Source organism: Sarcophilus harrisii, chromosome 1 (genome assembly GCF_902635505.1).
Source record: "Sarcophilus harrisii chromosome 1, mSarHar1.11, whole genome shotgun sequence".
Classification (NCBI taxonomy): Eukaryota; Metazoa; Chordata; class Mammalia; order Dasyuromorphia; family Dasyuridae; genus Sarcophilus; species Sarcophilus harrisii.
In genome coordinates, this window is record NC_045426.1 from 545484322 (window position 1) to 545508054 (window position 23733).

Here is a 23733-nt window from a genome sequence, read left to right on the forward strand (position 1 = left end):
AGCTGAGATATGAAGGGATCTAGAGATTCAGGGGAAAGAAAATGTTCTTATTCTTTCAAAAGTTCTTTCTTCTCAGGGTCATGAAAAATCAAGGAGTTGAGATAGGATATATTGCATATGGGGAAGAGCAAGTTGACTAGTTTAGCTATAGAATGTAAAGTGTATCAGGAAGGGTAATATGAAATAAATCTGGAAAGTTGGCTGGAGTCAAATTGTGAAGAGTTCTAAATGCTAAACATGCCTTCCCCTCTTTTCTGCAAAGGTGGGGGTGAAAGTGGATCACGAATTTGGAACACTACATGTAATATTGGATTTGTTAGTTACTTGGTTAGTTTTATTGAACTGGTTTTTATTCTTTTTAGTTTGGTATTATAAAGTTTTTTCTTTTGCAGAGGGGGTAGGGAGGATATATTGGGAAATAAAGATGGAAACAAGAGGTATTATTAAAAATTTAAAAATAAATATTAAATTTTATTAAGTAATAAAAAATAATTTTTTCATAAGAAAAAAATGAAATTGAAAAATAATACGGAAAGTAATGTTAGTGTCTAAGTGAGGAATTAACCCTGAATTAACCTAAATTTAATGATCTCCAGATATCTAACTTCAAAATACAATTACATAAATTGGGTAAATACAAACTTGGGTATTCAACAATATTATAGGAAATGCTTATCTAAAAATTTTTGAAATAAGATTGCTGATCTCTGTTCCCAAATATTTCTTGGAACATCTCAGACTGGAGATGCCATGGAAGTACCTCCTACCTAGAAAATAAAAGGATAATGTATTCAACAAATATTTATTAAATGACTATTGTATGGAGTTTACTGTGCTAGATACCAAAAGTGATATAAAAAGGAATTATTTATTATTTAGGCAAGAGTTTTTCACAGGAAGTCAAATTTTAGGAGTCTGTGAACTTGGATGGGGAAAAAATATATCTTTATTTTCACTAATCTCCAAGGAAATTTTAGCATTTCCTTCAATTATGAATGTAAATAACAAACATTATTCTGAGAAGGGGCCCATAGATTTCTCCATACTGGCAAAGAAGTCCAGGGCACAAAAACAGTTAAGAATCCCCGATTCTAATTCAATTTACCTCACAGACATCAACTAAGGTTTCATGAAGTTCAATAAAGATATTTGATAAAATTAATCTGTATCACTGATCCAGAACTGGATATGTTAACTAAGAAGAAAGAAACAAAAATAAGTCTAAAGATAAGCCTAAAATGTGGAATGTGGTACATGCTGGTCAGCTCAGGTCTACTAATCATGATCTTATTTTGTTTAAATGTATTCTTAATTACAAAAGGAGTGGCATGGGGATGGAGTGGGGGCAGGATAGAACACAAAGGGGAAATAACCACAGTCACACAAAGCATCAGTAAAATTATTTTTTAAAAATGAAAAGTGTGCATGTATAAAGATATATATGAACCAAAAGCTTGCAAAATAGTTACCTCTAATCAAATGCTTAGTTTCTTCCCAATTTCTCTCTCCCCAGAAAAGCAGAGAAAATGAACTATTACTTTATCTTCCCTTTCTGGTTGACAACCCAAACCACTTCCTCCTTTCCAGAATGTGGAGACAATCATTTGATGGTCTTTAAACTGGGTTGAGCAATCAATTATTGGCTTCAACTATGCTTTTGTTCCATAGGTTTGAACTAAACAACACCACAAAGAAACCATAACTGATGAAGGAGAAAAGTGTTCACTTGAAAATGTGTTCAGAGATGGCTGACTGGTGCAGTGGATGAAAGACCTGGAATTAGGAAGATCTGAGTTCACAAGTAACTTTACATCTTCCAATTTCCTCATTTGTTAGATAGGAACAATAATAGTACCTATTTACCAGGGTCGTTGTGAGGATAAAATGAAATATTTATAGGTGCTTAGCACTCTGCACAGCATATAGCAGGTGCTATATAATGCTAGTTATTATTGTTGTTGTTATAATCATTATTCCTATTACTTTTGCTGACTGGCTCAGAACACTGGCTCTCAGAGTATTTCATTTACTCAGGTTTCCTCTGTGTCCCAGGAATCATTTGGAGCTTCTACTTGCATGTTCCATTCTCTCCCAATTACATAAAACCTACATTTTTAATTGAGTCTCTCTCTTAAGCCAAGATTCTTCACAACAAAGAATAATACTATTCTATGAACAAAAACATTTGAAGACCTCTGGGACAGAGATTTATCAAAACTAGAACACTGAATCTTGTCAATGATTGTAAATTATTCTAAAATGTTACTTGTGTTATATAGGATAGAATAAGGCAGGTGGAGTTGGGTTCAAATCTCACCCTAGAAATTTATTTGTTGCGTGAAGCTGGACAAATTACCTTTATTTTCCTCATTCTCAATTGTTAAATGAGGGGCTATACTTGTGAAGAAAATCATTATGATTTTTATAATTATCAATATATGTGTAATGAATATATTAATAATCTAAATTTTTTTTAGAAGTACCATTTTCCAACAGACTCAGACTTGGGAGTCAGAATCTTATAATCTTATAACATAGCTTGAAATATAAGTTCTCCTGTGTGTATTAAGTGAAGTGAATCAAAGATTGAAGAACCTGTTCCCATCACAGAACTCTGGTCCTCTTCCTCCATCAAGAATTTGAAACAATCACTTAAGAAATGTTCTCACAGGATTGGAGAATACCTATATTGTCCTATTCTCTCATGGGGTTGGCATGGGAAACTACTTAGGCCTTGAAAATGATTGTACTGTAAACCATGTTTTTCCCTCCCTTTTCATTTATGATTTGTATATAAAATCTCTTCCTTTCCTATAACAGATGGAGATCTTCTGCTCAGGAGAACTTACAGTTTGCAAACTGTACTCCTTATTCTGAAAATAATTAATTAAATTCCTACTTGATCTCTAAAACCCAATTCTAGGCCTGTTTTATACAGCTCCAGTCATTCACAGCCTAGAATCCAAAACAGTAAAATTTTGTTAATAGGCTCAATGGTCTTTAAGATCAGTTCTAAATATGTAAGCTTATGAGCCTATGACCTAGAAAGCATTCAAATATAAGGAGACCACTAATAATGGGGACGGTTAGCCTCTAAGCACTAGCCCAACTAAGCTCATTGAGGTTCCTCACCAGAGGATTAGCATAATATCTATAATATAATATCATAATACCATAAAGCATAAATATCATCAAAATCATAAGTTGTATACTAAGGTATAAGAAGTTTGTAATTTGTAACAATAAAGGAGTGTTTATAGATCTTCTGAAGTGTTACATTAATAAAATTTATCATATGTCTTTAGAGACCAAATGACATGCTCAGGAATAGTATGACTTGATCCAGAATATTTGACAATATTTAATAAAGAGAAAAGGGAATGCCATTAAAAGAGCTAATGTTTTAAAAAGTCTAATAGACTTCATTTGGGTAAGAGACAGAGAAGAATAATAAGGTTTTCAACAGCAGCTGTTTGAGTTTTTCCTAATCATTCTCTTTTACAAGAGGCACTGAAGCAAGCAAGAGCACAAATCTAGTTCAGTATTTCCTTGCTCCCTCCCAGCATTCCTCTCTCCTTTCCTTCTCCACCAATCACAGCATGTTTTGCCATACCTACCATAATGGTGTGTTCCGGGAATTTGGCTCGGACAAGCTTCACAAATTCCACAAAGTGTTCAGAATACCCATTGGCCACATCTAGACAAATATACTTAATTTGTGGCACAGCCTCCAGAATGCTGCTCATCCTCTCCAGGTCACTCTGCCCGCTGCCTGAACTCACAGCTACATGCTAGACAAATTAAAAAAAAAGAAAAAAAACAGACATGAATGTCAGTGCTCAGGAAAATATAGTCCCAATTTTAGGCCAGTCACCAACAATCTTTTGAGGCACCTTCCTCACCAATTTGTGACTAACCAGTTTTGAAATAACAAAGCTCAGTGTAAAAGTATCTGACCAGGTCATTAAACCAGAAAGCCCAAGTTTACTTCCCATCTCCACTATCTTTAGACTAGGATTCTTCCAGAAATGAACAAGTTCTTGGTTATTTTGGAAGCCTTTCTTTCCTCCCCTCTTTCCTCTTTTCTTTAATTAGGTCATGCATTGGCAAGGATCAACCAATCAATTAATAAGCATTTACTATACAACAGTATATATATATATATATACACATACACACATATATAATATATATATATATGTAATTTAGTATAATATATAGATAGTAAATATATTAAAAGGGCAGCTGGGTTGACATAGTGGATAGAGTTCTGGGCCTGAGTTCAAATCCAGCTTCAGGTACTTACTAGCTATGTGACATTGAGTACTAAGCCACTTTACTCTATTTGCCTCAGTTTCCTCATCTATATAATGAGTTGAAAAAGGAACTGGCAACCACTCCACTATCTTCATCAAGAAAAGTCTAATAGACTCATAAAGAATCAGAAATTAATGAAATGACTAACCTACAATAACACATATGTTAAATAATAGAGATACAAAGACAAAACAAAGCAGTCTTTGTCCTTGTAACTTATGTTCTAATGGAGGAAATATAATTCAAGAAATATTAACAGAGATCATAGTTATAGAGTTAAATTTTTAAAAATACCTCAAAGGCTATCTAGTCCAATTCCTTGTTTACAGATAAGAAAACTGAGGCCCATGGAGCTTAGGAGATTTGTTCCACAGAATGTCAGAAGTGAGACTTAATTCTAGCTCTTCTAGCTCTGAAATTGTCATTCTTTCTAGTGTACCATCATAATATATCACTTCAATAAATGGAAGAGATATATGCCATAGAGAGTGCTTAGGGCCTGAAGTCAGAAAGCTTGTGTGGGTTGAAATCCCAAATCTGAAATAAGGCCTTTATTATCTTTACTCCCAATTTCTTCATCTCTAAAGCAGGGACAATCATACTTGCATTATCCATCTCTTGAGCTAATATTGAAGATAATGTACTGTTAAAAGTACTACAGAAATATTAGTTGATAAAGAAGGTAACATTAAATCTTCATGTCTCTCCATGAAACAGTCATCTGCTTTCAAAGTTTTTCCACTCATCTATCTAAAACATAGAAAGCTAGATAATACAGTAGAGTGCCAAGTTGAGTCATAAAGACCCAAATTCAAATCCTATTTTTATGTGCTTCAGTAAGCTTCTAGCTCTAAATCTTTTTTTTTTTAAACTTCAATTCTTCAATTAGAATTTATTCACTTATTTTTTGCAGAATTCTTTTTATGTTAAACTTAGGAAAGAAAGCGAATTAACTCAAATCTATGATTTTATGATCCTACTTCATCCCAGGTACTGCAATAGGTGGCTGAAGATAGATACACACACACACACACACACACACACACGCATGCACACCCCAAGCCCTGCCCTTAAAAGAGTTTACAATTTACTGAAGAAAGTTTATTTCTAGAACTTCTACACTTCCCTTTTTGACAACTGGGCTGCCTGAGACAGACCCTCATTATTTAACACCTGGACTATAACAGTAGCCTTTTCATTGGCCTCCCTTTCCACTCCAATTTATCCTCCATTCACCTACCAAAAATAATCTTCCTAAATCACAGGTGTAAGTAAGTCACCTTCATACTCAACAGGCTCCAGTGCCTCCTAATTACCTCTGAGATCAAATATAAAACCCTGTCTGTCTTTTAAAGGTCTTTGCAATCTGGCCCTTTCCAACCTTTCCCATCTTCTTATACTTTATTCCCTTCCTCTGTATTCTATGATCCACATCCAGCCACTGACCTTGTTCCATACACAAACCACACCATCTTGACTGTAAGTTTTCTGGAATGATCTCCTTTTTCATTTCTGCTTAGATCTTACCTTCTACATGAAATTTTTCCCTCCCATTAGTTCCTTCTTCTAGAAATATTTATCATTTTTACTATATTTTTCTTGCATTTATATAATTGTTTACATATTGTCTCTTCTATTAAACTATAGTATCTTTGAAATTAATGTTTCTGCCTGTCTTTGTATGGCCAGAGTTTGGTACAATGATCAGCCCCAAATCCCCTCTTCCTGACTCTTAGTGACAGGCTCAGATACAGAAAAGTATTGGTGATAAGCAAGGTGGACAAGAAATAATAATGGCAATGATTGTAATGACAACATCTAGCATTTATATTGTACCTCTGTGTCATGTACTGTACTAAGTACTTTACAGTCATTCACTTAATCATCACAACAAGCCAGGGAGGTAAGTATTATTATTTAAGAGTAAAGGAAGGGTTTGTGCAGGGTCACACAACTAGTAAGTATCTAAGGACAAATTTGAATTCAGTTCTGACTCCCAGTCCAGTGCTTATCCACTTCGCTACCTAGCTACTCCTAAATTTTAAAGGAAGCAAATTTGATCTCATATGTTTCACTGACAGTTAACACACAGCAGGACTGAGGAGGCGGTGAGGAGTTACAGAATAGCACTGAATATTGCAAAGACAGATTCATGGGGGACCTCCAGGAATCAGAGACAGGGAAACATTTGGAGCAGTGTCAATGGAGGCAGAAACAGATATAAGGGCATTTACCACAGATCACTTGGACATACAGGCCTGTTATATGCTGTCTTGGTCGGACTATATAGAGCATATTTTGTTCTGTTCTGGGAATTGTATTCACAAACAACACTAAGAAGTTAAAGAATATTTAGAAAAGGGTAACCAGAATGGTCAAAGACTAGAAATCAAATCATAATTGTTATACTAATTAAGGATGTTTAGTCTGGAGAGCAAAATTAGGGGAGGTCTAATAAATTTTTTTAAGCATTTGAAAGAATGTCATGTGGAAACGACATGACAAGTCCATAAAGATCTGGTCTTGAAATCAAGAAGATCTGGTTCAAATCCTGCCTCTGACAAATATTGGCTGTATGAGCCTGGCTAAGTCATTTTCATCTTAGTGCTAGACAAAAGGTATCAACCATTTCTCAGAGTGCTATAACTAGATTATAATTGGGAAATAGTTAACAATATAAATAAAAATAGAATAGAACATAGATAATGTAAATATATGGTTTTTTAAGTCAATATGCATCCACAAGGATCCTTGTCCTGTTTCGATTTGAGTTTGAAGCCACTACTGTAGGCAACTCAAGACCATAAGTAAGCTACAACAAACGTTCGACCTGCACTGGCAAGGGAAGGGCTACTTCTTCATCTGTAAGTTCTCTATATCAATTAAATGATTAGGTCCAGTTCCTATCTCTATCTATCTATGTGGAAATGGGTTTAGATTCTTCTGTTGGTGCCAAAGGGAAAAAACCTAAAATAATGGATAAAAGTGAGAGAGATTTCAACACAATATAAGGAAAGACTAGAATAGGTAGATTGTATAGTAAATGCAGTATCCCAGCTTGGAGATTCAGTTTCAATCTGGCCTCAGACACTTACTAGCTGTGTGACTCTGGGCAAGTCATTTTACCTGGTTTGCCTTAATATCCTTATCTGTAAAATAAGCTGGAGAAGGAAATGGCAAACCATTTCAGTATCTCTGCCAAGAAAACCCCAAATAAGGTCATGAAGAGTTGGACATAATTGAAAATGACTGAACAACAACAAAAGAGAAGACTCACTTACAATTAGTAATCCCCAATAGACTGAGCCATTTGGGAAGATAATAAGTTTAGGTCTCAATTCAAAAAAAGATGAGATGACCACTAATGGAATCTATCAATCAAAGGGATTCTTGAAAAGATCCAGGTTGGTTTAAATAGTTCTTTTGCAACTCTTGAGATTCTATCAATTTAGGTTACTAATTTTCCTCAGGACTCATGAGCTTTTAAAATTTCACTTTCTAATTAGACTCTGGGCAGAATAAATCAGATTTTCAGAATTCATAATAAAAGTTGAGGTTCTGATTAATGAAGTGTCCAAAACTGTATTTACAGAAATGGAGATTGGGGGGGAGGGGAAACATCAATTGTCCATTAACAGGTTTCTCAAAAGGTTTTTTTAAGACAAAGGGGAAGGAGGAGAAAATAGACATCAATCACTTGCAAGTTGTAAAATGAAAACAAAATATCAGCTGTTCAGTTACGTAGAGTCACTGTAATCTTTTATCTTAGGGAACTATCTTCTCATTAAACAGAATCCAGGCATAATTAATGTACTGACTCAGGTAACAAAGAACTACATGTGACCTCTACAGCAGCAATCAGTATGAGGCAACAGAACTTGGCAGTCACAAAGTGACCCTTTTTTAGTCCCATGAAGGGCATCTCTTATGTGGCTTATGATAAATTTTCTGTTAGCATTACCTCAGAAACCACTGAAAAAAAACCCTTAGGAATGAATTAGGAAGAAGCAGAGCTGGCCATGTTTGCCTTTCTTTTCTACCATGCTAACATTTTCTTTGTTTAAAGGTATGACTAGTTGCTGCTTTTATATTCAGAAGTTATATTAAGATTGGATTTGGTTTGGAGTTTCAGGCTAGAAACAGAGGTTATACTCCCCAAACCTCCCATTCAGAACTGTTAATGGCCCAAGGGAAAGCAAAAACATTTTCTTTAAGAAACTTAAGTAGGCCCTATTGCACATGACTGGATTTCTTAATCCCCATTGTCTCTGTTCTAATACTGTAAACATATTAATTCCCCTTCTCATACTGATTCTCTGACAGTTTCTTTGTCTACTCAAGTTGTTTTTCTTTTGCAAATCTATATTGTACTTTAAAATGTACAATCATTTTATACACATTATCCACAACTACCTTGAAAGGTAGATATTTGCAAGTATTATTACACATATTTGTTGTTGTTCGGTCATATCCAATTCTTCATGATCTCATTTGAGATTTTCTTGGAAAAGACACTCCTTGAAAAAGGAGTGGTTTGCCATTTCCTTCTCCAGATCATTTTTACAGATGAAGAAACTAAGGCAAACAGTATTAAATGACTTGCAAGGTCACACAGCTAGCAAAAGAATTGTCTTGAGGCCAATTTGAACTCGGGAAGATGAGTCTTCTACACTCCAGGTACAGCATTTTATTTATTATACCAGCAAAATCCAGTGTTGTTTCTGCTATAACATGCTAGGACTCAAAACAGGTTTTCCAAGAGGAAAAAAAAGATAAGGAGTTTTCTCTCTCATACAAAAATCTATAATACTTTTTAGTCTAACAAAAATAATTCTTTGAAGAGTTTGCTAGTAATTTCACATAATATCAAAAACCATCTGAAAACAGTTCCCTCTTTTGATGACCTCAGAGTCTGTCTTTGGAGCCCAGTCCGTAGAAAAATAAATATTCATAAGATCAATCAAAGGAACATAAAAGGGACTCCAAAGGCAATCTAGTTCAATCTCTTCATTATACAGTTGATTAAACTGAGGACCAAGGAAGGAAAATGACTCACTTATTCTCACATAGGTAGTTGAATATCAAAAGAACTTTTTGAACTGAGAGCCTCTGATTTTAGAAGCAGTGCTCTTTCCACTGTTTCACTGCTTCCTTCTACTAAGGTTATTGCTCCTCTCTTTTAATTCTTTGACACCCCCATCTTATCAATAGAACTGAGTGACCTCTACCAGATTTTCTTTACTTTGAAACAATAGACATACCTATCATCTTCTGCTTTTACCAGTGCCTTTTTAAAAAAATCAATCTGGTTTCTTCCATTTTTAGGTTTTCATTCTCCCCAGAGGCAGCATTCTCTGTTTGACTGAGTCTACTATTGGAAGATCTCATAGAGATGGGATCATAGAATCATAAAACTGAATCCCAGAATCCCAAAACTGAGATGCCAGAAGTCATCTAATCCAAATCCTTAGAATTACACATGACACTCCACTTGAACCAGCTTTCTATATAAAAAATATACACTACATTCAAAATATCATGCTTCTCTCTTTCTACTCCAAATACCTTGGAAAACCTAGTATTGTATTTTTTCTTCCCAATATAACATAATACACCTTGACATGAGTCAAATGATCAATAATCATAATGTGATCATACCTCCAGGCATTCTGGGTGATTTGTGGCAAACAGCTTCCAGTCCTCCAGGGTGTAATGCTTATGAATCGCTGTAAACATGGCATGCTGGGAAACAAAACAACATCATTAGGGTTAGAAGCCAAGTCAGCCCATTTTCCTTCAGGCCATATGGCAGTTATTATCTCACAGCCTCAAAGTATCCATTTTCCTGACACTCACATGTACCTTGCTTTGAATACATTCCCAAGAGGTAGCAGATAGCTAAGGTGTCTGGGTAAGTAATGACATTCACAAAACCATGTTTGCAATTTTGTCCTGATTGGGAGGTGCCTGCAATGAGATTAGCGTTTATAATGGGGTCAGTAAGACATTGCCATGAGTGGGATGAAAAAGTCCTTAGAGATTCTGTACAGAATTCCTGCTCAGAATTCCATGTCACCTCCGTAAATGGTCAAAAGAATCATCCCTGTCAAGAGAAGCTTTCATTGTGTTTCTAAGCCAAGCTTGTGGTTCAGCCAAGGCTACACCAAGAAAAAGCATTAGCTGGTATCTGATTCCAATTCTGATTCTCAGTAAGTTCTTTCTTGTACCTAACCTAAACCTAGAATAGTTCCTGAGACAGTGGGATGTGATAAGTAAGGGCTCTGTAGAGGCCAAGAGGTCTTATGAAGTGGAAATAGCACTGAAGAAAACAAAGATGGAGAAGAACAACCAGAATAGATTAAATGCCCCCCAAAAAGAGATCTATCCTAGAGGTCATAATTTGAGGGCACAGAAGTATATAAAAGAAGGGGGAACTCCAATGGCATTCCAAGAACAAAGGCCGCTGCATGGCTATCAGATTAGATTGTATGCTCAAGGGCCTGACACATAGTAGGTGCTTAATAAATGCTTATTGAATTAAATGTTTAATTAATAAATGTTTATTGAATTAAAATGACTAAAACAGAGAGTACTACCATCTTTGAATAACTGAAACTGAAGATCAAAAGAATAATTGAAGCCCACAAATTTGGTATGAAAATACAGCAACATGTTTCCTCCAAAAAAATTATTACACTGGTTAAAATGAAATAAAAGATATAGTCAAAAGAAATATATGACCGTGATCCTACTCAAATAAAAGAGACAGACTGTTCACATTTTAAGAATGGGGGATTGCCAATAAAGACTTACTTGTTTCATATCAAGAGAATGCAAGAAAGTCCCCCAGAACAAAAGGTAGAGCCCCAGTAGTGAACTAATTGAAAGACATGAATAAGGAGGATCACATTTGATAGGTAGGTATAGAAGGGTTAAAATTATACTGCTGGAGGGCACGATTAATAACAGTCAAGTATTTAAGCACTTGTGTAGAGACTGTACTAGATAGTAGTAAAGAATGAAATTTTTTTTTATTTTTAAGGAGTACATAGAAACCACATATATAAACATAAATAGCACAAATGTAAAAGGAATAAATACAAATATTACATAGTAGCTAAATAAAAGGTTGTTTGAGTTGAGAAACTTGCTATATCTTAAAGAAAGAGACTCTGGGAGGCAAAGGTAAGGAGGAAACATATTCCAAGAAGTAGGGATGTCTAGTACAGAGACACAGAGATTGGAGATGAGAAATGGCTTGTCATGTGTGAGGAAGAAAAAGAGGGCCAGTTTGACTGAATCACAGAGTATAGAAGGGAAAATAATGTCCAATAAAGCTGGAAGATAGACTGAGGTCAAGTTGTATGAGGCTTTAAAAGCTAAAGAAAGTTTGTATTTTATCCTAAAGGCAATAGGAAACCACTGGAGCTGACTGAAATCTGAGCTTAGGGAAAATTATTATTAAGTTATATATGTGTTGGAATACAAAATCCTTAATTCATTAGACTTAGTCTTTGGGGCTTCAATAGGGAAAACCAAGACCAATGAGAAAAAGTTATATGGAGACAGATTTCAAGTCAATATAAAAAAGAATATCCTATCAATTGTGATGTCTAAAATCAGAATGATTATAAAGAAGGGAAAGGGACCTGTATGTGCACGAATGTTTGTGGCAGCCCTTTTTGTAGTGGCTAGAAACTGGAAACTGAATGGATGTCCATCAGTTGGAGAATGGCTGAATAAATTGTGGTATATGAAAATTATGGAATATTACTGTTCTGTAAGAAATGACCAACAGGATGATTTCAGAAAGGCCTGGAGAGACTTACACGAACTGATGCTGAGTGAAATGAGCAGGACCAGGAGATCATTATATACTTCAACAACAATACTAGATGATGACCAGTTCTGATGGATCAGGCCATCCTCAGCAACGAGATCAACCAAATCATTTCTAATGGAGCAGTAATGAACTGAACTAGCTATACCCAGAAAAAGAACTCTGGGAGATGACTAAAAACTATTACATTGAATTCCCAATCCCTATATTTATGCACACCTGCATTTTTGATTTCCTTCACAAGCTAATTGTACAATAATTCAGAGTCTGATTATTTTTGTACAGCAAAATAATGTTTTGGTCATGTATACTTATTATGTATCTAAGTTATATTTTAATATATTTAACATCTACTGGTCATCCTGCCATTTAGGGAGGGCTGGGGGTAAGAGGTGAAAAATTGGAACAAGAGGTTTGGCAATTGTTAGTGCTGTAAAGTTACCCATGTATATATCCTGTAAATAAAAGGCTATTAAATAAAAAAATTAAATTAAAAAAAAAATAAAATAAAATAAAATCAGAATGGCCCAATTCCTCATCTGTAAAATAGAAATGATAACCTAGGTAGAGAGCATCAGCCCTAGAGTCAAATCTAGCCTCAGATAATTACTAATTGGGCAAGTCACTTAACTTCTGTTTTTCTCAGTTTCCTCAAATGTAAAATGGGGATTATAATAGCACTTTATCTCCCAGGGGTTTTGTGAGGATCAAATGAGATAATAATTGTAAAGTGTTTAGCACAATTCTTGGAACATAATAGGTGCCATCCAAATGTTAGCTATTAACAAGAATAATAATGATGATGATATTTGAATTATTTACCTTGCTTGTTTGTTGAGAAAAACTTGAAGCATTAAAGGCCTTGAAGAAGCTGTTTGAAAATAAGAACTATTTCCTCTTTTCTTTGTATTTCCCAGAGCTTAGCAATATGCCCAACACATTGCAGGTATATAATAAATGCTTGTTGACTTGATTTTATGAGACATTAAGAATACCCTACTTGCTGGAGGTATTAAATTATAAGATAGATAACTAACTATCCAGGACAAGAGGAAGATTATGTTCAATGACTTCTAAGGCCAAGCATATAATTGCTATGATGTGATCCAACTCATTTGCTAAGTATAAAAATTGTTCCAAAAAATTTCATTCTAATCATAACAATAAGTCTCAGTAAGTCCTGTGACTATATTAGCTACCTTCATAGGAAAAACTCATTTTATTTTAGCCAAAGATTTTTTTCCCTCTTTTTTTTGATTTTTTTTTTTTAGATTCGCAATCATCACATGCAATATCATGGCTCTCAAGGGAGCATTTATTAAGGACCAACTATGTGCAAAGAACTGTGTTGTACAGTTGGAAGCCAAAGAAATAAAAGACAAGTTTTTCAAGGGGTATTTAACTATTCTAAATCAGAACTATAACTTATAGGAGAGATATTTTCTGGAAAAGGGTGGGGTGGGGTAACAAGTCTTTTATGTTATATTGATCTTTCAAGTTTAATATAAAAAGAAAAAATTCACAACACCAGAAGAGATAGCCTTCTAGCACTATCAAAATGTGTTTTTGTTTTTACAGATAGAATTTAAAGTGCAGGCTTTAAATCTTGACATCATAGCTCTTCTCTCTAGCATCAACTAAACAATCGAGTTTCTTAATACTTCAAGCTCTCCAAACTAGTTTTTATAACACATGGGTAGGGAAAGAAAGGATGCTAATCAATGGTTCCTATTATTTGATTGTTGCAAGTGAAGAGGTTCATCTCACTTAAGTTCTTGACCAGGAGTTGAGCTGAAGAATCATTATGGACAATGGAACTGCTCTATTTCTCCTAATGAAATAAGCTAAATCCTTGGTTTTTTCCCTCCCATCACTGCTGCATCCATAGCTGACTGATGAAACACCAATTGGAACTTATTTCACTCTGCAAACATCCAGAGGGCAATTTTCCAATTCCCAACTATAAAGAAAAGAGAGAAAAATCCTTCCTTCCCCAACAAGTTACCTGAGTCATCACCACAGCCATCTCGAAAGTACCAACTGTATCCATATTAGACACAATGACAGGGATTCCTGAGTAGGTCTGCTTGGAGTTGCGAAATGTGAAGCTGCATTTAAGATCTACCTATAGGGAAAAATGAAAAGGTTAAGTGCTTTCTCCATGTTTCTTCTAACTTTCCCATGTGGCTTGTTCAAAACATAGGGATTTAATGAAGATGGAATTGGGGGGCAGAACATAAATGAAGAATATGGCTCAGTGAATCCATTCTGATGTTAGATTTATTTTCCACAAAGGAATAAAAGCTGTTTTCTGTATATCACCAAGAACAAAAGGCAATGGATTACTTCTAGTTTAAATGCTGAAATCTCTGCTGGGTAAGTCTGTTACAATTATTTCTTTGCAAGACTCATAAAGACCAAAAATAATATTCTGACACAAAATGAAGCTCAGTATCAGGTATTAAGACCTTTTGCTAATAAGCCCTTCTTTACCTAACTTCCCAAATCTAACCTTACTTTCTAGTTCATGTTCTTCATTCCAGCTCTGAAAGGCCATCTGTCACCCTTGCCCACTTTGTACACTGCCCAAACCTTTCTGCACCAGAATTCTCCCCACCAACTTCTTTGCCAAGCCTCTTTTGAAACTGATTCAATTTCAAAATCACTTCCTTCTTAACTAACCCCATCCAGACCCAGACATTTTAATCACTGTTACATTATCTCCAAATAATTTACCCTTTATTTTTCTAGTTCTTCATCTTTTTTTACTCTTAAGAGTTTATTTTATAAAGCTGTGGTTAGTCTATTAGGGAGTCAGAGATCTGATCCCTCTGGATTTCAAGTTGTTAGAGAAGAGGGACATTACTTCTTTTGGAATTCTGAGATCACATGATTAGGCAGCCACTGTCTAATCCCAAGATCAGGAACATCTAATATGACAGACACAGTGGTAGCTTGATCAAGAGCAATGAGTTGGGATCAAACCAAGAGTACACTGGAGACATCTCAGATCTGCTCAGGAGGGCAAACTTAAATTTGTTGTATAAGCATTTATATCTTGGAAGACGATGTTACTAATCAGGGCTTGATTGATTTGTTTTATTGATTTATAGACTTAAGGAATGGAAGAAATATTAATAATACACATAAAATTTAAGTGTTTAGCTGAGCACAAGCTTTTTGTTTTGGTTTGGTTTGGGTTTTATTTTGTTTTTGGAAAGCCAGTTATTATATGTTTATCAGCACCCAACTCAGCCAAACACTTGCAAAATTACATACACCTGGCCAATAAATTGAACAATTGTAGCTCTTCTCAAATGACACTTGGATGCCATGCTGAAGATACCACAGGTGAAATGGTGGAATAAATGAAAGGCTGGTTGTATTTCTACATTTTTTTTTCTTTGCTGAGGCAGTTGGGATAAGTGACTTGCCCGAGGTTACACAGCCAGTAAGTGTTAAGTGTCTGAGACTAGATCTAAACTCAGGTCCTGAAGACTTCAGGACTGGTGCTCTATCCACTGTGTCACCTAGTTTCCCTGGTTCTGTTGCTTTTAAAGTACTTTGGAACAAAGTCTAAACTAACCCCATAGCTCTTAATTAAATCAAGAGCTTTCATTTTCATTTATTTTTAATTTTTTTCTTTTTCTTTTCAGTTCCAAATTATCTCCTTCCCTTCATGCTATCCCAAATCCATTGAAAAGACAAGAAATATAATACCTATTATACATATGAAGTTGCACAAAAACATATTTCCAACATTTGCCAATTCCAATAAAACCCTCCAAAAGAAAACAAAACAACAAAAACCTAAGGAAAAGAAATAAAGATAAAAGAATATACTTCAATCTATGCTCTAAGTCCATACATTATCTGGAGGTAAATAGCATTTTTCATTATGAGTCCTCTGGAATAGTGATGGATCATTATGTTAATCAGAGTTACTAAATCTTTACTGCTGATCATCTTTACAATATTGCTTTTATTATTAATTATATCTCCTGTTTCTGCTCATTTCATTTTGCATCATTTTATATAAGTTCTTTCAAGTTTTTTCTGAAGCCACCTCCCTTCATCATTTATTTTATCACAATAGCATTCTATCACATTTATATCCATAATTCAGTTCTCTACATCCCAATTCATTAGCAAGAGTGTTCATTTTTAACAATATATATTTAGAGTTTTGTCCTTTCCCTGACCTCTCCCTTTCAATTGAAAATAATTTCATATTTCAAGCACATTACTCAGACAGAAAAATTTATTGACTAGATTGGACCAATAATCCCTAAATGAAGGTCAAGATCAGTGTTTTTTCTTATAGTGACTATTTATTTCTGTAACCAAAATCTGTTCAGGGAAAAAGAGATCCACTTAAATGAGAGACTATCTTACTATGTAGATAGGAGTTTCACCCCTGAAAATTATTTTGGCTTTATTATTAGGATGAAAAGTTTTTTAAATGTTGTCCATTCTAGCTAGCCACATGCCTGGTTTCTTCATATGAAGTTCATTTTTTTTCACAATGAATAATGCTATATGTAACACACACCAATTTGTTAAAAACAGAAAAAAAAAAAAAAAAACATTGAAAAGAAATAATGCCCTAATTGCATAAGCACGTGGCAGTTTATTTCCTCACCCTCAATCTTGGTTCTACTTCCACGAAGAAAATATTTCTGAAATACAGTGATTATATCTAATAAGTAGATTAGCCATAATCAGGACAGAGAATGATCTGTCCTTTGGTTGTCTTGGCCTAAATAATTAGCATTTCAAAAACTAAGTTTGAAGTTATACTTTTTCTTTTCTTTTTTTTTTTTAAGTGAAACAATCAGGATTAAATAATTTATTTGGGGTCACTCGGTTAGTACATGTCAAATATCTGTGCCACCTAACTGCCTCTACAATTATATTTTCAAGATACACATAGTTTAATTCATGCTGTGCATTCTAGTTATTGCCCTGGCAATCCAAGAACTATTAGCAACATATACAAACCAGAACTAGCTGTGGAAAACACAAGTCCTGATAATCTCTAGATCTTTATGTAAAGTGAATTCTTGCTTCTAGGGAAACTGTTCCTTTATATCTAGATACAGATCTAGATATGTGTCATTAATCTTCATTCTAAAGCAAAGTACTGGGTAGGTTAACAGAATTGGAATTAGGATAAATTGACTTCAAAATCTGGCCTAAGGGGCAGCTAGATAATACAGTGGATAGCATATTGACCCTGGAATCACTGAATTCAAATGTAGCCTCAGATATTTACCACTTAATAGCAGGCAAGTCACTTAATCCCAATTGTAAAAAAAAAAAAAAAAGAAAGAAAGAAAGGATAAAAAGAAAGAAAGAAGAAAGGAAAAAAGAGGGGGAGGGAAAGAGAAAGAGAGGAAGAGAAGAAGGGAGTGAGAAAAGAAGGGAGGAAAAAAGGAAGGAAGGAAAGGAAAAAAGAAAAGGAAAGGAAAAGGAAAAAAAAGGACAAAATCTGGCCTTGAGTTATTTGTTGTTGGTTGTTCAGTAGTTTTCAGAAGCATCAGACCCTTTGTGACCCCATTTGAACTTTTCTTGGCAGAATCTTTCTCAGCCTCAATTTATTCTTTCATAAGATAACAATACCTGCAGCACATGCCTTGTTAGGTAGTTAGTTGTAAGGATCAAATGAGATAATGTATTAATAGTGTCTTGCAATGTTTAAGCCATTTATAAATGTGAATAGAGTACTGTATTTGAACGAGGAAGACCCGAGTTCAAATCCAGCCTTAGGGATTTGTTAGCTAGTCATTCAACTTCTGTGCCTCAGTTTCCTCATCTATAGAATGGGAATAATAAGGGTACTCACCTCCCAGGGCTCTTGTAAAGTTAAAACAAAATCTTATTTGTAAAATGTTTTGCAAATCTCAAAGCAGCATATACATGCTAACTATCATTATTATTTTTTTTTTTTTAGTATATGGAGATGAATAGTGAAAGAATTTATTTCTAAAACATCAGTGGCATTTAAGAAACTGCTGACATTTAATATGAAGTGGTTGATTTCTGGTTGGAGCAGGCCCACAAGGCACATACACCCCTGTTTGACCCCTGTTTCAAGCTATTAAGCCTGCTTTTGACCCCTTAAGCAAGAAAATAAATCAATCAACTCACTGCCTTAAGATCAATGAGAAGACAAATGTTCATTCAAATAGCTCTGTCCCTGGCTCCTCAGCTAGAGAAGTAGGTGGAGCTCCCATCTAATCTGGATCTTTGAATAAGACTCTGGCCTAAAACAGTATATGTTAAGTGACAGTGTCAGTTCAGAGAGATCCCTCGGGAAGTTATGACCCTCAGTTTCCAAGATTCAGAAGGCATCTCCAGCAGTTCTGAAGTCCAACAGAAGTTTAAAAGATCATAGGATCTTAAAGCTGCCAACAGTTGTATGGTCCAACTCTCATTACACAGATTAGGACACTGAGGATCACAGACGCAGACCTTAGCCAAAATAATCTGGTGATATGCTTGTAAATATTCAACAACCCTCTCCATGAAAACAAATTTAGGCAAGACTCACTTTTCAGTTTAATCTGGATTATTAACATTTTTGTGCATTCTCACTAAAAATCTAACAACTGAATTTAACAATCCAGCACACGCCCCTGCCTGGTAACTAGGGGGCCCTGTGGATATAGTGCTGGGCTTCGAGTAAGGAAGTCTGGAGTGCAAATCCAGGTTCAGATATAGTGCGCCTTAGTTTCTTTAGCTCTAAAACAAAAATAATAGCATCTATTTCACAGGATCATTATAAGGATCCAGATGGAAAGCAAGGAAGATCAAAGTCAAAAATGTAGAATACAATTTAAAATTTAAAAAGAACCCAGGGCATGAATGAAATGGAGACATTCTCACTGTGCAGCAGCATCTGTATACATGTAGAAGAGGGAAGGTTTCTTGTTTCATCCCAGAAGACAGAACTGGCAGCCATGGGCATAACCTTTTCTAGCTTTGTTACTTTATAAGAGTCACCTACTTTCCCATTTCCTCACTTGTTAAATGAACTAAATTACCTCTAAGGAATCTTTGCAGCTAAGTCTGAGGCCTGTCTTCCAGACAAGTGAGTCCCAGGCAGGGATCACCATTTCCTGAGAGAGGTTCAGCCTCTCTCTCAGAAGTAGTTCTCCCTGTCCAGCTCACCATTTATATTTTTCGTTTCCTCTATTAAAATGTAAGCTCCATGAGAGTAAGAACTCATTTGGGAATTTTATAGGTATTTGCATCCCCAACACTAAGCAAAATGTTGGCATTCAGTAAGCATTTAATAGGTGCTTCATTTATCTAATTTTTTGATGCGAAGAGTAAAATTCAGGCTTAACAGAAGGAAAAACATCCTTCCTAGTACCTTCTAAAAACGGAATGGATTGCCTTAGGAAGTAGCCATTTTTACCTGGTAGAAAGGGGACTGAGAAATACTCCCAGAAGGAATGGGTTCAAATTTTTGCTCAGCTACTTACTATATATGTGATGTTGGACACATCATCTAACCTCTTGAGAGCCTATCATCCTTATTCTATTATTATTTCCTTATTCTTATTATATCCTTATTAAGGCCTTCCAAAGAAGGCTAGATGATTCTACATCAGGTTTGTTACAACTAGAGGCTGTTGGTCCTTCCCAGTTCTGAATTTCTGTGATTCAACTGAGGCATCACCTCAGTAATATTCTTATTAGGATGCCAAGGACAAGTCAAGGGTAGGGAGGGATATCATCAAATGACAGGTTTGTCTAGGCACTAAGAAGCCCAGTCATGTGCTATGTTTAGGATTTTGTGAACACTGTTATTTTCTAGTAATCACACTTGGAATTTATTCTACAATTTCCCCAGGGGGCCCAACCAGTCAGAAGCCTGAGAATACCTGACCAAGCCATATGATTCTGTTCCCTCTGCCCTGTTTTCTGTCACAATGCCTCCTGCCCCATCATCTGGGGTAGCTCCCAGAAAGTTTATTGTGTAATAAACTGTTTTTCTTTAGTTTCTACAATATCCTTCAGTGCTACCTTCAGCACTCCATTACTATCTCTTTTTACAGTTATCTTCACCCCAATATCTGCCCGTAACAGGCTCCTGAATAAGTGATGAATGGCCTTTCAGAAGAATGGTATTACCTCTCCTATCCACAAGTTCACTTTGACCCTTATCTCCAGTTGGGAAATGCTTAAAATTTTGTCCCTTAGAGGTATTACAGCAATCTGCCAGGACATGAATGAAGCTGTTTTTTAATGGCCTACGGTGCACAAAAGGAGGAGAGGGAAATTTCCCTGGGGCCCTGAAGTCCTATCTTGCAAGCCACTACTAGTCCTGCTTAGTACAAAGCATTTGCCATCCCTGGCTCTATGGAAGGGTACCAGGAAGGAAGGGCACTAAGCTTCTGCCAGCTAGAGTGGTGAGAGTTAATTCTAGACCAGCCTCTTCCTGTACCACACTGCACCGCACCCCAGCCAACCAGCTAGCCCCGTTACTCCACAAAGGTGACTTTACTTCTGTTTCCTGGGCAAAAGCACAAAGCTGCCCTTTTTCAGGTAGGATAAGACACCCTCGTTGGCAGTACCAGGTACCACCAAGAAGTCATGCTAAGCCCGGTACCAGGGTAGCCAGATACGTGTGCTTGCCTCAGGGATTTAGGCTCCTGTTTTTAAAACTGTATGCAGCAGTAACTTGGTTCTGGCTTGCTCTGTTTACTCCTATGTCTCTAGCCTCAGTGATGGTGTCCAGTTTCCTAAGCTACTATAGTCACCAAGACAAGGCTATGTCATCAACACCAATATGCACAAAGAATCAGTTAGGTTGTCCATACCTCGACCTCTCCCTTCCCTCACCAGGTTCTCATACCAACCATTCATCCTCTTCAATTTCTCTCCTCTTAAGCCATTTACAAGGCTTGCCGTCTGCTAAGAAGGCTTTTATTCCATTCCAAGAAGAAATGACAAAAAGCACAACCACCTGCTGGGATCTTTCCTCCCCACCCCCAACATTTTTCTCCCACACTTAGGTTCTGACTGGAACTTGCCCAATCCCTTAGTGTTATATTTAGAACGGAAATATATCTCCCCATCCCACCCCAGAAGAAGAGCCCCCCACCAAGCCCACCAGCTCCACAAGCAACCAAAATGTATCTGGAGCTACATTTCCAAAGTCAGAAAACTCCAGGCACTCCCGAGTGTAAAGCCCACAGCAGCTCTCAATAGTGAGAACAGCAGCAAAAACCCAGAGGTGTTGTGCGTCCCCTCCCATCCCCAATACACACACAAACCCCTACATAAAAAGTCCGGTCCAAAGGTATCCCCAGAAACAATTCTTTCGCTCACTTGCGGCAGGGCCATTTCTCAATCTGTCTTCTCTCTGCCTTACCTCCCCTCCATTCCCCAATGCCCAGTCCCGGTCTTGGGAAAGAAGAACTCTTCATTCTCCCTTTTCCTTTTATCTCTGCCGGGAAGGCATTCTCCTGCTCTGGCAAGGAACAGCCGACCTTGACCACATCTGGTCGGGGGGAAATAACCCAGCACTAAACTCGGGAGTCCCAGAAAGGAAAACAATGTAACAGAACTCTGACGTTAGGTACCGAGGAAAGGGAAAGAAATAGGAACTCAAAGCACACAACCATCACGCGGCTTCGGGCTCGGCCCCCACCTCGGCTCGGCTTTTGAGGCTGCTGCGCTTAGGTCTGAGCAAGACATCCTTAAAGTCCAATTTGAGGTCTGCATCTACCCGGGGCATCTTGTGGGGTCTGCAGGCAGGGTTCCTCGCTCTTCCTCTCCGCCGGACTCTCCCTTTTCGGCCCTGGGAGAGAGAAGCCCCCTGGTTGCGGTAGGGGCAGGGGGACGCCGGCCGGCTGCGCGGCGGGGCCGGCTGCTGCCAAGCCTTCGGGACTGCTGGCGCTGACGGTCTGCAGCCGGCGAGTACTACAGGGAGGCCGGCCGCTCCATCGCTTTATTAGGAGAGGGCTGTTTTTAGAACGGGCTTCTGCAGAGCGCACGCCCGGCGGCTCGCGGTCTCCAGTTTCCTGCTCCGGCTCTCTCAGCTGCTGGTTCACTCTCCCTCCCTCTCTCCGGCCCTCCCTCCCTCCCTCCCTTCTTCCTTCCCCTCCCCCGCCCCCGCCCCCCTCTCATCCCCGTTCCCTCCAAGTGGGGCTCCCAGGGAGCCGGGACATTGCAGCAGAGTGATCAATAGCGCTGAGGAGGTCTAGAGAATCGGGATGGGCTGGGATGGTTATCCTACAGGAAGTCTCAGTTTAAGGAAAAGCTGATGGTAAAAGAACACCATTCTAGCGGCAACTCACCGGCTCCTCAACCCCGGCAAACAACTCTCCCCTCCCCCAGCCTTTCTGTCTCTGGCTATGTCTCTGTATCCCTCAGTATCTCTGCCTCACTGACCTCTCAGCCCCCACTTTTCTCTTTTTGAGAAGAAAAAAGATGTATTTTTCTTTTCTCTTTCTGTCCACTTGTCTCTGATTATCTCTCTGTATCTCTCTCTCTCTCTCCCCCCCACCCCCATCTCTGTCTTTTCCCCTCTATGTTTCTGTCAATCTCTCCTTGTCCCTCTTTTCTGTCTCTGTCTGTCAGTCTCTTTCTCACTTCCCCTTCTTTCCCCCCTTCTGGTCTATTTCTGTCTTAATCATTTCCTCCCTTTCTGTCTCTGTCTCCCTCAAATAAACATATATGCAAATACCTACATGTGTACACACATATATAACATATTTATTTGTAAATTGTAAATACATATTTATCTGTTTATAAGCACAAACTGTTACACATGTGCCTTATCTTTTTTATTATCTTCCTGTTTAGGTTAAAAAAAATGTAGAAAAACTACTACAGGAAAAATCTTTCTCTCTCTCTCTTCTCTCTCTCTCTCTCTCTCTCTCTCTCTCTCTCTCTCTCTCTCTCTTTCTCTCTGTCTCTCTCTCTCTCCCTCCCTTTCTTCTTCCCCCTCTTCATCCTCCCTTTCACCTTTTTCCCTCCCCTTTTCAGTGTCTTACCACGTATATATAGCATATACATAATAATAATTTTGGTTTTATATATACATATATATCTGCACTTGCTCACATGGATATGCTATATAATATTGCCCTTTCTTATCTTTCCCATTTTGCTTCCTGTTTCAGTTTAACAACATAACACTCTTGTTGAACACTGGGACATAAATGTTTATCCTAGATGCTAAATACCATGTCACCTACCTGTTGAATTTAAAGGGGAATAGAAAGCCTTCCACCTTCTTGCCTATTTTCTACAGATTTATATCAAGCTCAATTTCTCAGCCAATTGCTTAGCAGGGCCTCTGATCTATAAGAAAATCAAGTTTTAATACAGAGGTTCTTGATCTGGGGTCCATATCTGTGGGTGGATGGCAGAGAATGAAATTGGAGAGGAAAATACATCTTTATTTCTGTACTGTTGGTTTCCTTTCTATTTCATTTAATTCGTTTAAAAACATTCAGAGAAGGGTCCATGATACAAACAAGGTTAAGAACTATAGCCCTAAGGCATCTGGAGGAAAGTGGGAGGTAGTTGAGGAATTCTCATTCCACTAAGCATAT

The 23733-nt window shown here is 37.1% G+C and overlaps 1 protein-coding gene across 5 annotated transcripts in view; it reads right to left on the bottom strand.

Moving 5' to 3' along the window:
• The window catches only part of GMPR (guanosine monophosphate reductase), a 90422-nt gene extending 68194 nt beyond the window's left edge, over positions 1-22228 (bottom strand). The window contains exons 1-4 of one of the 5 annotated variants that reach the window (XM_031946817.1): positions 21822-22228; positions 14163-14282; positions 9976-10059; positions 3618-3791 (exon numbers count right to left, since the gene is read on the bottom strand). In XM_031946817.1, coding sequence (XP_031802677.1) covers positions 3618-3791; positions 9976-10059; positions 14163-14282; positions 21822-21908 — 465 coding nt within the window. In that variant the 5' untranslated portion in view covers positions 21909-22228. The other 4 variants (XM_031946818.1, XM_031946820.1, XM_031946821.1 and 1 more) reach the window with 4 other exon arrangements.
• Between the last annotated feature and the right edge of the window lie 1505 nt (positions 22229-23733).